A 14,499-nucleotide genomic window follows, 5' to 3' on the forward strand; every position below is an offset into this window, starting at 1 on the left:
AACAAAGATTCTCTCTGAAATTCCTTGAGCTATACATTCCCATACAAGCTTACATACTCCACCCATTCTCATTCCTTTGCAAAAACAACTTTGGTGAGAGTATTTTGAGATAACCTACACTACCACTACAAGCTTACACTCTTATTTGTATTGATTGATTTTGTGATTTTAGTGATAGTAAGCCAAAAGCTTTCCCCTGTGATTTAATCCATAAATTTATTTTGTGGAGAAACTTTCATAAACATATGAGTCTTTGCATTCTTATTGCAAGACGCAAGAGCTTGTCTTGTATTTTGAAGAAAACATTTTTGAAAAGCTTGTTTTCAAAACATCTCGTGTGCTTGACTTTTGAAAATCATTTTCGAGATTTTGATTATGTGTTTCAAGATCTTTGATACTGCATGTTGTGATTGATATTGTCATTTCGATTCAAAGATCCCTACACATACACTCTCACACTTTGATTGCAACATTTGCATTATCTCTAGAGTTGTAATATGATCTTCATTGAGCTTATAAATCCTATCATATTGAAGTGCATTGGTTATACTGGTACAAATTTGCTTATGTTAGAGGCATTGAAATTGTATACAAAATTGTATTTACTATCTGTTGTATTCCAGGCGTGGCTTGAGGGGGTGTTAATCCAGCCCGTAAGGATTGGTTGTAAAGGTTGAGGTCAGCCCTGATAATTTGACCTAGTATTATATTCGGTACCACTCTACCTGTTAAGTAAACATTAGTGGTAATCCTCGGGCTTGTGAGCCGAGGCGAGGACGTAGGCACATTTGTTGAACCTCGATAACACATCTGGTGTCATATTTACTTTATTTGCTTTACTATACTGTGTATGCTTGTTTGATTTACTTGGAGCAAATTAATTATAGTTGCATTTATCGGCTTGTTTCATATATGTTTGAGATTGACCCTAGGTTTGTGAAATATTGTTGTTGGTTAGTCGACCTAGGAAAGAAAACTTTTAAATATCCAATTCACCCCCTATTGGGAATACACCAATTCCAACAGCATTGTTTACATCCAGCTGATGAACAAACTAATTCTTGGTTGCAGCTATAACTAAGAGACAACAAACTAAAACCAGTTTAGAAACCGGAGAGAATGTTTCAAAATAATCCATAACTTCCTATTGAGTGTAGTCTTTTTCCACTAGCTGAGCTTTAAAATGTTCAATGGAATCATTTGAATTCTATTTAATACGATATACCCACTTGCAGCTAATGGGTTTGTGACTACAAGGTAATGGAGTGAGAGACCATGTTTGATTTTCCTCAAGTGCACGACATTATGCCATTCAGCAATTTTAATAGCTTGATGATAATACTGGGGTTCAATATGAGGAGAAAGATTGTAGTATGATAAAATAGAAGATAAACCATATGGGTTACTAGAGGCTCTTTTCTGTGAGCTGGGAAGATGAGAGAGGACTGAGTTAAAATTGTTGGCCATAGAACAGTGGTAATCACGAAGATAAGAAGGTGGTTCTCGAGTGCGTGTTGAACGACGAAGAGAATTAAAATCTGAGGGAAAATCAGATGAGATAGATGAAGATGGAAGTGAACTGTTTGATGAAGATGAATCTTGTGGTGAAAAATTAGGAAAATCAAAAGAAGGAGCCGTTGGAGGACTGGGCAAAACAATATTAGATAATAATGGTTTTGAAAGAAAGTCAGTAGGTAAAGAAGCAAAAGGAAACTCTTGTTCATTGAAAATAACGTCACAAGAAATGAAATTTTGATGAGTTTGCAAGTCAAATAGCTTGTAATCTTTTATGCAAAAAGGGTATCCAAGAAATATACATCGTCGGGGACGAGCATCAAACTTATGTCGATTGAAAGAAAGTGTCGAAGTAAAACAAAGGGAACCAATAATCCTCATGTGAGAATAAGAAAGGGATTTACCAAATAAAATTTCACAAGGAGATTTATTTGATAAAAGAGGTGCAGTTTATGATGTATGCAACTGCTAAGATGTAGTCAGACAAAAAAAGTAATGGCAAATGGGCTTGAAAACGAAGTGCTCTTCCAACATTAAGTAGATGCTGATGTATTCTTTCAACAATCGAATTTTGTTAAGGAGTAGCAACACAAGATTTTTTATGTATGATGATGCCATTGAAGTGATAAAAATCAGACATATTAAATTATGGGCCATTATCAGTTTTGATGATCTTAACTGTGGTCTGAAATTGATTGTTAACCAAAGCAAAAAAAGAATGAAGTAACATACGAATTTCAGATTTAGATTTTATAAGAAAAATCCATGTGCATTAGTAAAAATCATCAACAATAGAAAGAAAATAGTGAAAACCTTGTATTGAAGCGGTTGCAAAAGGACCCCAGATATTTGCATGAATCAATTGGAATTTAAAAGTGGATATAGATTGACTGTGATGAAATGAAAGTCTGTGTTGTTTTGCAGTGGACAAACATTACAAGTGTCATGATTATTTAAAGTAGAAAATGAAATACAATCACGTAGCAAATTTAAATGATCATTAGAAAGATGACCCAATCGTTTATGCCAGAGATCAAACGACTGGTGTACATTATTCGAAGAAGAAGCTTTGATAGCAGATGCCATAGAACAACTCCCATATAAGAAAGGAATAAGATAATAGAGGCCATTATATAATTGGCCCAATCCAATCGTCTTTCATAGCTGCGGGTCCTGAATGAAATAGAAAGATGAAGAAAAAATGAGACAACATGACAGTGAGGATGATAGTATACTAGTAGAAGTGAGATTAAATTTGAAAGAAGGAATGTAAAGGACATCATGTAAAACTAAAGAAGATGAAAGAGAAACAGTTCCAAAATGAGTTACAGAAACACGAGTTCCATTTGGCAAATTTACAAAATATTGAACTGAAGAAGTAATGGAGGTTAAGAAATGAACATTACCAACCATATGGTCAGTTGCACCAGTGTCTATGATCCAAGAGATTGAAGAAGACAAAGAAGAAGAACAATTTGAAACAAAGAAAGAAGGTGAAGTTGAAGAAGATATACCTATCATACACATTGAGGTTAAAGAAGAACTACCAGTGGAAGTAACCAAAGCTGAAGTTGATGGAGATGAAGGCTGTAGAAGAGCCAATAATTGAGTGCACTAGTCTTGAGTAAAAGGTAAGGAAGGAACATCTGAGCCAACTTGATTTGCTGAAGATGGTCCTTTCTCAGATTTGATGAATTTAAATCCAGGTGGAAAGCTATGAATTCGATAACATTTATCAATGGTATGACCCGAGATTCCACAATGAGAACATATAGGCCTATTTTTCTTGAAAGGCTTTGAAACTGTTAATGCAGGTGAAGCAGTTGTAATCATGGTGGCAAAGTCAAAAATTGGTGCTGAAATTGAAGTAAGTTGGCATTGGCCTTCATCTTAGAGTAGTAGAGAAAAAGCCTTGTTAATGGTAGGAAGGGGATCCATCATTAATAGTTGTCCTCGTATAACTAAAAAAGAATCGTTTAACCCCATAAGAAATTGAATTGTGTAGTCGAACTACTCACGATTGAATATGTTTTGAAGTGCTCCATAGGAACAAGATGGTGAAGAAGAGTAATGAGGAGGAGGACGGTAAGACTGAAGCTCATTCCAGAGAGTCTTCAATTGAGTATAGTACTGAGTGATGGATAATTGCCCTTGAGAAAGGTTTGAAATTGATTTCTTCAACTGATAAACACGTGGTGCACTGCTTCTTGAAAATCGTTGTTGCAGATCAAGCCATATATCTCTCACATTATCAGAAAACATAACACTAGATGCAATGTCCTTAGAAAGTGAATTTATGATCCATGCAACAACCATTGAATTGCATCGCCCCCACATGAACCGAAGAAGATCATTGATAGCAGGTTGTGGAAGAGAACCATCAATGAAAAGAAGCTTGTTCTTGGCATGAAAAGAGGTAATCATCGAACGACTCCATGTATGATAATTTGTTTTAGTGAGTGCTAAGGTTACAAGCAACACTAGGGCTATCTCTGTGATACAGAAAATAAAGATTGACAAAGTCATCCACAATAGATGAATTCGACGAAGTGGAAGAAGAAAATGATGAATTTGTGGAAGCCATGAGATCTTCAAGAAAGCTTCAAGAAGAATAATGCAGAAAGAATGCGAAAGAAATTTAAATCTGCTCTGATACGATGTTGAAATTGCAATAGTATGCAAAAATTTTCATTAATACAAAGAAAAAGATTACAAGGGTATATGTGTACAATAAAACATAACTGAACTTAATAACTCAAGAATCAAATAACACCTTAACAACAACTAACTGAACTAATAAATTGAAGAAAAAAATTATACTGCTATTGCTGCGAGCTACCTACTCTCACTGCTGTGAAGTGCTGAATAAGAAGTAGCAGCAAGTATATTGTAATAGACATTGATTGTCGCTTGGTTCGCGACAAAATTTAAGTTGGGTTTCTCCACCTTCTTCATGTTTCAACTCATCAACAGATAGCAGACATTTTTAAAAGGCATTAGGATATGATGCTTTTCATTATCTTTTGGGCAAGATGGGTGTGTTGAATATTATTCAACATCTTCATCTTGAGGGGGGTGTGTTATCATGCTGTATTAACACTGCAGCAGCAGTTCTCCATCAGGCTGCAATACACAGCAGCAGCCGCAGCAGCTCTCCATCAGATGCTGCAATACAGAGCAGCAGTTTACAAAGGCTCTTCATCATCTTTTGTGCAAGATGGGTGCGTTGAATATTTATTCAACATCTCCATCTTGAGGGGGTGTGTTAACATGCTGTATTAACACTGCAGCAGCAGTTCTCCATCAGGCCGCAGTACACAGCAGCAGCAGCAGCAGTTTTCCATCAGATGCTGCAATACAGAGCAGCAGCAGATCACCTCCTCACGCAGCCTACAACCTACAATTTTATTTTAATTATTGTTTTTCAGCAGTAGCATTAGTTAGTTGAGTTCGCTCAGTAATAACAGAGTTAGCAGCAGCATTAGTTTTAGTTCAAGCTTTGTTATTGTTGTTATTTTTATTTAATTCAGTTAGCAGCTCACGAAATGTTATTTTTATAATTTCAACATACTCTATGCCCTGCTAATGCATAAGACGATTAATTCAGGCGGTATAATCAGCAACACATTTCGTGAAATGTTTATTAACCGAAACATTTAAGGCATTAAATAAAGCTTCTTCTCAATTTATGAATCCTTAAGATCAATGTAGCAGTTTGGCTGGAACATTTGAAACAAGTAATAAATCTGAAGTGAGCAATTGATGAAAGCATTCTGATTTTTAAATGCAAAAGCAAACCAACTAGTTTACTTTACCCAAAAACGTACTGGAAACAAATAAATCAATCAAAAAATTACACTGTAAATCCCTCTTAATACCCCCTACGGTTACGGAGTGTACAATCTACTATATCCCCTTGTTTCCCCTGTTTTTCACACTAAAGTGTAGCAAGACGATGTAGAAGGATCATACACCGCCGGAAGCAAGTACTTCCTCCCATTTGCACCATTGGCATTATAACTGGCGCCTGTTGTTTCATCGGTCAACAGGTTCCCTGCATAACCAGGATAAGCCCCATTTCCATAAATCCCTGTACAGGCAGAAGCAGCCTCCAATTGAGCCCCGGATTCGCCCTGGTAATACCCATTTCCAAATGGGTTCGTCGCAGTTCCGGCCAAGAGGCTAGCCAGGTTTATGACGATGCCGTCCAAGCCGACGTCGTTGTTGGGCGCCAACAGGGGCGGGCTCTGCGGTCCGTAGATGGGCTGGTGGAAGGGCCAAGCGCATTGACCCGGGCACTGAGTCTCCGAGTTCCCCACCCAAATGTAAGCGAATTTGTTGTTCTTCCCCTTCACTTTGTTGCTTCCAGCAGGGGAAGAAGACCACCCGTGTGTCCCGCACCGCCCGGAGCAGAACCCCTCGACGGCGACGTCCGGGGAAGTCAGAACAACGTTAATGGCGTTCTTGTGTTCGCCCCTCGAAGCCAACTGCACGATTTGCTTGCTCGTGAGGAGCTTCCCCAGGGAGTAGGTGTTGTCCGTGATTCGATTTTTGAGACGGAGGGATAGGGGTTGTCCTCTTTTGGAGGAGAAGTGGTAATATTTTTTCGTGATATTCCACCAGGTGGTAACAGAGGGTTCGGGTTGGTGGTGTTTTCGGGAAGAAGAAAGGGAGGAGATGAAATCGGAGACAATGGCGAGCTGGGATGGCTTGAAGTTTCCGTACCAGATGAGGTTAACGGAAATGTTGCCGTAGAGAAGAGGGCCGTCGTGGTATCGCAGGAGCAGAGGCTGGTCTTGCACCAGCTCATGTAGCCTCCTTGCGGCCAACGACACATGAAATAGCAAAATTAGAAAGATGAGTGGCAGGAACCCATGAGAAAGAAAAGAAGGAAAAGAAACCATTTTTTCAGCGGAATCAGAGACTAATGGCCGGGTACTGTGGAGGGAGGGAGGGAGAGAGAAAGAGAGAGAGAGAGAAGCTATGTGCTTGGTGAGGTATAGGAAGCGGGTGGTGGTGAGTTTATATAGAGGCGTGAAATAGGGTCTTTCCTTTCTCTTTTCAACTCTCTGTAAAATTTGAAAATAATAATCCCAAAAGAAGTGGGCGGGTTCAGAGTAGGAAGAACCTGCCTAGAAAGAGACATCAAAATAGCAGCCTGTGGGAGAAGGATATGGCTTCCCATTTACGATTTGCCGATTCGGATTAGAGCGCCCAACGGTCCACTTACAACGCGTTTTTTTAAACTTGGAAAGAGAAACGATCAACGCCCACTTGCAGAGCTTTGGTTGCGACCCCACTGCACGCTCCGATGTCGGAAACTCAAAATTTAAACAGGCTGTAGTTCAAAGGCCCTTGGAGTTCAAGCTCTATTCAAGCGCGTGAATGAAAGACAAGGACCGCTTTAGCAAATGGAGTAACGCCCGTTGTAATAAAGACAAAGCCTTAAAAGCTAAGGGTAGAGGCGCCCCCATGGAGGTTTCCTGATTAGCGAGCAGAAAAGCATCACAGCTTAGCTACAGTTCATGGGCAGATCGAATTTACCAAAATAGCCTTCTGAGGCTAAAGGATCCAGCCTCTGATATGGGCAGGAAAGGGAAAAGGAAGAAATAAAGGGGTGACGTCGGAGAGATGGCCAGCTGGAGACGGTATGATTTATTGGAATGCGGGGGTCCTTCCAACTGGCAGCGAGCGTTTGGCTCTGACGTGGCGAGAGTATCCGAGGGATAACAGAACGTGAGAGCACGCGCTCCTTAAACTAAAAATCTGCATACTATACCCGTGAGATGAGGTGGCATGTTTTGATTCGCTTCACCTACTCCAACAGTGGTATGGCCCTCACGGGACAGCAGGATGCCACGGAGGCATCGATCCTATGCTCTAGGAAAATGCTTAGTTGCGTGGGCTACTCTAAGCTCTAAATCCAAAATTGATTTGAATAATAGATAATTCTTTGTTTACAATCTGAATTTTTTGGTGTATGGAATTAAGTAATTTAAAATAATAAAATAATAAAAAAAAATTTTGTTAAGCTTAATTTAGTCCGCATTTGATAGATAAGAAGAAACCTTAAAGTTCAAAATAATGATGTAATGAACATTATTCCAAAAAAAAAAAAAAAAAAAGGAATAGCCCGTGCACAAAGCTTCCACGTATGCAGGATCCCGTGAAGGGTTTGGTAAAAATAATAATAATAAATATAAGTGTGTGGTAAAATAATGGACAAATTGTAGTATTCAAAATAATCAAAATTTTTATTTTAGTTTAAGAGATGCAAATAATGCATAAATAATTTTCTAATATTTGGAAATTTTAATACACTTATAATAGAACAATTAATTTTAAAAGACAAGTTTTTAACTTGTAAAAGTTCAAAATTTATAAATTTTAAAATTTTCCTCTTAAAAAATAAAAAGGTTATGGCAAGTTGAACTATTTTTCAAATAATTGCAAAAACTCAACCTTGTTTTTAGAAAATTTCAACTTCATTATAATAAAAGCTAAAAATTTATTTTAAAAAATTGAAAATTTTGTTCTTTTTAACATCCCAAAATGTACCTATAACTGCCCATAAAAATTTCAAAAAAAAATCTCTATAATTATCCATACATATTTCAAAAAATATCCCTAATTATTCATAACTTTTTTAAAATAATATTTCTTAAGACATATTTATTTACTACTTTTTTAAAAATTATTTTATTATAATTATCACTCAAAAGTCACGAGCCACAACTAGTATATCATAATAGAAATGCTATTTAGAGAGAGAAAGAGAGAGAGTTCCCAACCTAGTCACGGGCAGCGCGGATCAAATAAGGAGGCTGACTTAATATATATATAGGATAGTTAGCTACAATTAAGGAGCATTTTCCATAATGTATATATAAAGATAGTAAAAGGCCGTTGAATGCTATTGTTAATTACCCTAGCTCTAAGGGAGACCAAAGTTCACAGGCCAACCAGTACGTGGACTAATATATCATAAGCATGGCATTCACGAGGCACATGTAATAGCTGTAGGTTTAATAAACTAATTAAATATATTTATTATGTTATGTAATAAGAGGCTCCTCATTCTTAATTTATGCATATATGCAATGTACGAGTGTTGAAAAGGGGAGCAAGGCGTCCAGCTGCCATATCCTGATACCCCGATTCGCACAAAACATAGTCTAGCTAGCTACAAGAATCGACCGTGTTTGACGGCTTTTTCGGTCAATTCTTGTAGCTAGCTTCTATGTTTCATTTGACCAATTTTTAATTTAATATTCATTTTAATTAATTAATGTGTAGCTAAATAGCCACACGGGTGACCTCCTAATTAATTAATTTAAGATTTCATTTTTTCTAGATAACTCTATATACTTCCCTTCAGAATTTGATTACTTTTTTTTTTTAAATTCAAAAAATTCATCAGCTGTGTTTATTTAAACTTTGGAGCTTTGACCACATTTTATGAAACGCAATGGATTCTTTGTGTCGGAAATGTCAATAGCTCACAGCTGTACTTGTCCCACATCTACTCGGCAGTCAATATGGACATTTGGTTGAAAGAGAATTGTCAAGTATTTTTTGAATGCAAGTTTGTGCTTGGGAACATAAAATTAATACTTGATTTGATGAACCATATTAAATGAAATTTAAAAATATATTAATTTTTTTTTGTGACATATCATTGTTGGGTTGGATAGAAGCATTTAGGGGTGAACAAATGAATGGTTTCGCCAAATTTAATTAATTAACTAAATTAACCAAAATTTTTAATTAATGATTTCGGTTAACCAAATTTAACCAAAAAAATTTGAAATTAATTACTAAAAACAGAATATAAATGTAAATTGTTTACCAATTCAAGGGAAGAGAGTGGGTAGATCGGGACGGGAATTGGGAAGAGGGGCTCAATGTCACGAGCTAAGTTTGTTCAGGGTATTATGCTTGTCTGTGACTGCTTATCTCGTGTGCTTGGGATGAGTTTTTATCATGTAAATACTCGTATAGGGTTATTTTCTGCTAATAAAGTATTTGTAAGCCAAATAAGGCAGTATGACTCCTCGACCACTTTGATGTTTCCTAGTGTCAGGATGATAATTACATAAAAACCTCTTTAGGGGAGGGTGAGTGTTCATCAGTCATAGTAAAACTCACTAGCAATTGTCAACGTGTTTAGCCTACTTGCCTCCCTCGTTAAGTACACCATGTCAACAGAGGATTTGTTAATGAATTATGTTTGCTTCAATGTTTACTGCTTACTTACCACGGCTTTCATGAATTGATTATTGTTTCCACTGCTATCTGAATAAATGTTAATGAAAGCGCTTCATGGATGAATGTTGGTAAACGATAGACTGGCTAGTTAAGCAAAAGTGCTTTAGCTAGCGTCGCACGGCCCTTTACAACGGTGTGAAAATAGTCAGATCGTGACATTTGGTATCAAAGCCAGGTTGGTGACATTTGGTATTAGAGCCAAGGCTCAGTTGCTACGAGAATTGAGTTACCTTCGTTGTGGGATTTTGGAAGTTTTGGTAATTGACCATGACACCAAACAATGTTGAAAGACTTAGTGCACTGGAAGCACAGGTTGAAGAGACAACCAACAATATGGCCAACGAGATGGCCCAACTGAGGGGACTTGTTGATGAAGTTGTGGGATCACAACAACATCAAGCAAGTTTGACAAGTGAAATGTCAGAAGACTTTCACCACACTGTGGAAACTTTGCAGGCTCGGATGGCTGATCTGGACGCAAAAGTGAATCTGATGGTTCTTGCTATGGGGAACTCCAACACTTCGGGAGTTAGTAAGACCAAGGTACCTGAACCCAGGACGTATGGGGGTGCCCGTGATACTAAGGAGTTAGAGAACTTCTTGTTTGATATGGAACAGTATTTCCACATTGTGAGGATGACCTCAAAACAGGTGAAAGTGGATACTGCAATCATGTACTTGGTGGGTGACGCCAAACTATGGTGGCGTGCTAAGTACAATGACATTGAAAATGGAAACTGTGTAATTGATAATTGGGCAAACTTGAATAGAGAGCTCAAGGCCCAATTCTTTCCTGAAAATGTTGAGTACAATGCAAGGAAGAAACTGAGAGACCTCAAGTATACTAGGTCGATTAGGGAATATGTGAAACAATTTTCTGTTTTGATGTTGGATATTCAGGATATGTCGAAGAAGGACAAGTTGTTCTATTTTATAAAAGGGATGAAACCGTGGGCAAGGACTAAACTTCACAGACAAAGAGTTCAAGACTTGTCTACCGCACAAGCTGCTGCAGAATGCTTGACTGACTACGCTGGGGAGAATACCACTTTGTCCAAAGGATCTGGCGGAGAGGGAAACAATGGAAAGTATTTCAAAAAAGGCAAACCCAAGAGTGGGGGACCCGACTATAAAGCATAAACCTTAAAGGAAGCTTTGTCGTCTCGAGGGTTCAACACACCCAAGGGAAAGGGTAAACTTGAGTGTTTCTTGTGTCGAGGTCCTCATAGAGTTTTTGAGTGTCCTCACAAAGCATCACTTAATGCTTTACAGGCTTCCATTGCCGAACAGGCATTGGAATACGATGGGGAAGAAGATGAGACCCCGAGGATGGGTGCAATGCGGAAGGTGAGCGCATTGGAAACGCATGCGAAAGCCCCAAATGTTACACGAGCCAGAGGGCTAATGTTTGTGGACTTGAGAATCAATGGGAAGAGCACTCGCACTATGGTGAATACCGGGGCTACCTATAACTTTGTTTCGCAACCAGAAGCTTGGAGACTCAACTTATCTTTAGAGAAGGATACGGGACGCATGAAAGCAGTTAATTCTGTAGCCCAACCTACTCTGGGAGTAGCCAAGCAAGTTACCGTGAAGCTTGGGCAGTGGGAAGGTCATGTGAATTTCACAGCAGTTCCATTGGATGACTTTCCAGTCATTCTAGGAATGGAGTTCCTAAGGGGGACGAGGGTAGTGCTGATGCCTTCAGCTAGTTCCCTGTGTCTGATGGGAGATCACTCGTGCATAGTGCAAGTCATTGCAACGAAAGGAGATGAAGGGAAGTCCCTTTCAGCCATACAACTCAATGAGGGATTGGGTCAAGGTGAGCAGACACGTCTAGCCACGGTGGTGGTAGACAAAGAAGTAGGCCAAGAGCTAGAGCCTACGACCATCCAAGCGGTGTTGGATGAGTACAAGGAGGTGTTACCGAATAAGCTACCTCACAATTTGCCTTCACGACGGACTGTGGAGCATAAAATTGAGTTGCTATCAGGAGTGAAACCACCTGCTAAAGGGCCATGTCGGATTGCTCCTCGAGAGATAGTAGAGTTGGGGAAACAACTTGATGAGTTGGAAGCGGGATGTTTTCGCCCTTCCAAAACACCGTTGGGAGCATCAGTGTTGTTTCAGAGGAAACATGAAGAGCATCTACAAAGGTGTTCGACAGGCTGAGGGGAAACAGTCTGGATGTGAAGAAGGAGAATTTCTCTTTCACTCTGCAGAGCAACAAATTCCTTGGTCAAGTGGTTGAACAAAGTCGTATCCGGAGGGTTATGGAGAAGGTAAGGATGATTCAAGAACGGAAGATCCCCACGATAGTGAAGGAGTTGCGTTCCTTTCTTGGCCTTACTAGATATTGTAGGAAGTTCGATGAGGGGTATTCGCGGAGAATGACTCCAATAACAGTACTACTAGGGAGGTATTATTGGCCGCACACGCGGGATGATGTGGCTGATTATACCAAAACTTGTCTCACTTGCCAACAAGACAAAGGGGAGCTGAATAAGTATGGTACTTTCATGGCCGCACCAAAGTACTGTTTGGCAAAGGAGACAACACAATTGTTCCTTGTGACTGTTGTGAAACATTGGGGTGTTCCCCAAGTTGTTATTTGTGACCGAGACATAATGTTCACTGACAACTTCTTGACAGAATTTTTCAGGATATTCAAGTCATATATTGACATCTCTTCGAGTTATCACCAACAGATAGACACATAGATGAAGAGATTCAGAGAACTGCTAGATGAGTACTTGTGCCATTTTGTCAATGACAACCAGAAGAATGACGTGCAACTACTTGATGTGGCTCCAATATGTGGCAACACCCAAAAGTGCTCAACAACCAATAATAGCCCTTTTGAGCTTGTTACAGGCCAGCAGCCGCTGTTACCTCACACAGTGGGCGAGTCGTACAGACAAAAGAGTCCCAGGGCGTACATCTTCACCAGTGAAGGGAGACAGAATGCAGAGTTTGCCCAAGCTTATCTGGAGAAAGCTTCTAAGCATATGAAGAAGTGGGCAGATTAGGGGAGAAGACCGTAGTTTCATGTCAGCTGCCTCAAGCCATTCAACGCCAACACCAATGACTTGAGCAGAAGTCAGTCCAATAGAGTAGAGTTGAAGACAGTGCAACCTGACAGACATGATGTTGAAAAGATCCTTGCAGATAGAAAGTTCATATCCTCAAGGAAGAAGCGGCAGAAGTTCCTAGTGAAGTGGAAATGCCTTGATGACAAAGAAATCATCTGGATTTCTGCGGAAGATATTCAATTGTTCATGGACAAATTTGAAGTGTACCTACCGCCAAAAGTCTATGAGGACGTCGACCGCATAAGTGGGGGAGAATGTCACGAGCTAAGCTTGTTCAGGGCATTATGCGTGCCTGTGACCGCTTATCTCGTGTGCTTGGGATGAGTTTCCATCATGTAAATACTAGTGTAGGGTTATTTTCTGCTAGTAGAGTCTTTGTAAGCCAAATAAGGCAGTATGATTCCTCGGTCACTTTGATGTTTCCTAGTGCCAGGATGATAATTACATAAAAACCTCTTTAGGGGAGGGTGAGTGTTCATCAGTCATTGTAAAACTCATTAGCAATTGTCAACGTGCTTAGCCTACTCGCCTCCCTTGCTAAGTACACCATGTCAACGGAGGATTTGTTAATGAATTACGTTTGCTTCAATGTTTACTGCTTGCTTACCATGACTTTCATGAATTGATTGCTGTTTTCGCTGCTATCTGAATGAATGTTAATGAAATTGCTTTGTGGATGAATGTTGGTAAAGGATAGGCTGGCTAGTTAAGCAAGAGTGCTTTAGCTAGTGCCACACGACCCTTCACAATGGTGTGAAAATAGTCGGACCGTGACACTCAGGCATAGCCGTGAATAGGGAACTTAGGGAAGAAGGTAAGCAGATTGGGACAGGAATTGGGAAGTGCGGCTCATCCACTCAGGCGAAGCTGCGAAGAGGCGATTCACGAATGCAATTGCATGAACATAAATCACCTGCTCACTGCTTAGTTGCTCTCTCTGATGAACACGATTCCACAAAACCCTTGGCCTTGCTCTATCTAACGAACACGACTACACGAACACAATTAGAACAAGAATCACCTGCATCGCTTCATGTATCACAGCTGAGTAAAGAGTTTTGACGCCCGAATTTGAAAGTTGAAACTTGAATTTTCTAAGTCTCTAACCCTAAGAAATTGAAAACCAGAAAAGAAATGGGAATTGGCATTTGGGGATCAAATTGGGGAAGTTGGGATTTTGAATTTGGGAATTGGGAATGGTCGAACATTGTCGTCGTCGCCAGAGAAGTTTTTTGACATGCCTAGCCACCCAGGTCTGAACTCCCCAAGTGGGTAGACCGTGGCTCTGCACGCCTTTCCCCAATTCCAACCGTGCCTTTAACATATAATATATATATATATATATATATTATACTAATTTATATTTAAATTTTAATTAATTATTAATTCGGGTAATCCGATTAACCAAATTAAAATTCATCCTAACCAAATTGATAATTGAATACCCGAAATTTGGTAAATCCGTAATCGAATCGAACTGAACCTATTTCTTAACTAAACCGAGCCGACAGAATTTGGTTGGTTAATTCGAGTTTCCCCGAATTATGCTCACCTCTAGAAGCATTAAGTTGTACAAACTCATTGCCCACTAACCTCCACACTGCAAACAAATATCATTTTTAGT

At 39.3% G+C, this 14,499-nt stretch overlaps 1 protein-coding gene across 1 annotated transcript; it reads right to left on the bottom strand.

The window, feature by feature from the left end:
• Positions 1-5,274: 5,274 nt before the first annotated feature.
• Positions 5,275-6,626, bottom strand: LOC131161338 (protein PHOSPHATE-INDUCED 1-like). The gene has a single exon (XM_058117044.1). The coding sequence runs from the start codon at positions 6,417-6,419 to the stop codon at positions 5,448-5,450; it is 972 nt and encodes a 323-aa protein (XP_057973027.1). The 5' UTR covers positions 6,420-6,626; the 3' UTR covers positions 5,275-5,447.
• Positions 6,627-14,499: the final 7,873 nt, after the last annotated feature.

This window comes from Malania oleifera, chromosome 8 (genome assembly GCF_029873635.1).
Source record: "Malania oleifera isolate guangnan ecotype guangnan chromosome 8, ASM2987363v1, whole genome shotgun sequence".
In the NCBI taxonomy this organism is placed as follows: Eukaryota; Viridiplantae; Streptophyta; class Magnoliopsida; order Santalales; family Ximeniaceae; genus Malania; species Malania oleifera.

Excerpts from the sequence above, each read along its gene's own strand:
- LOC131161338 (XM_058117044.1), bottom strand. The coding sequence starts at position 6,419 with ATGGTTTCTTTTCCTTCTTTTCTTTCTCATGGGTTCCTGCCACTCATC.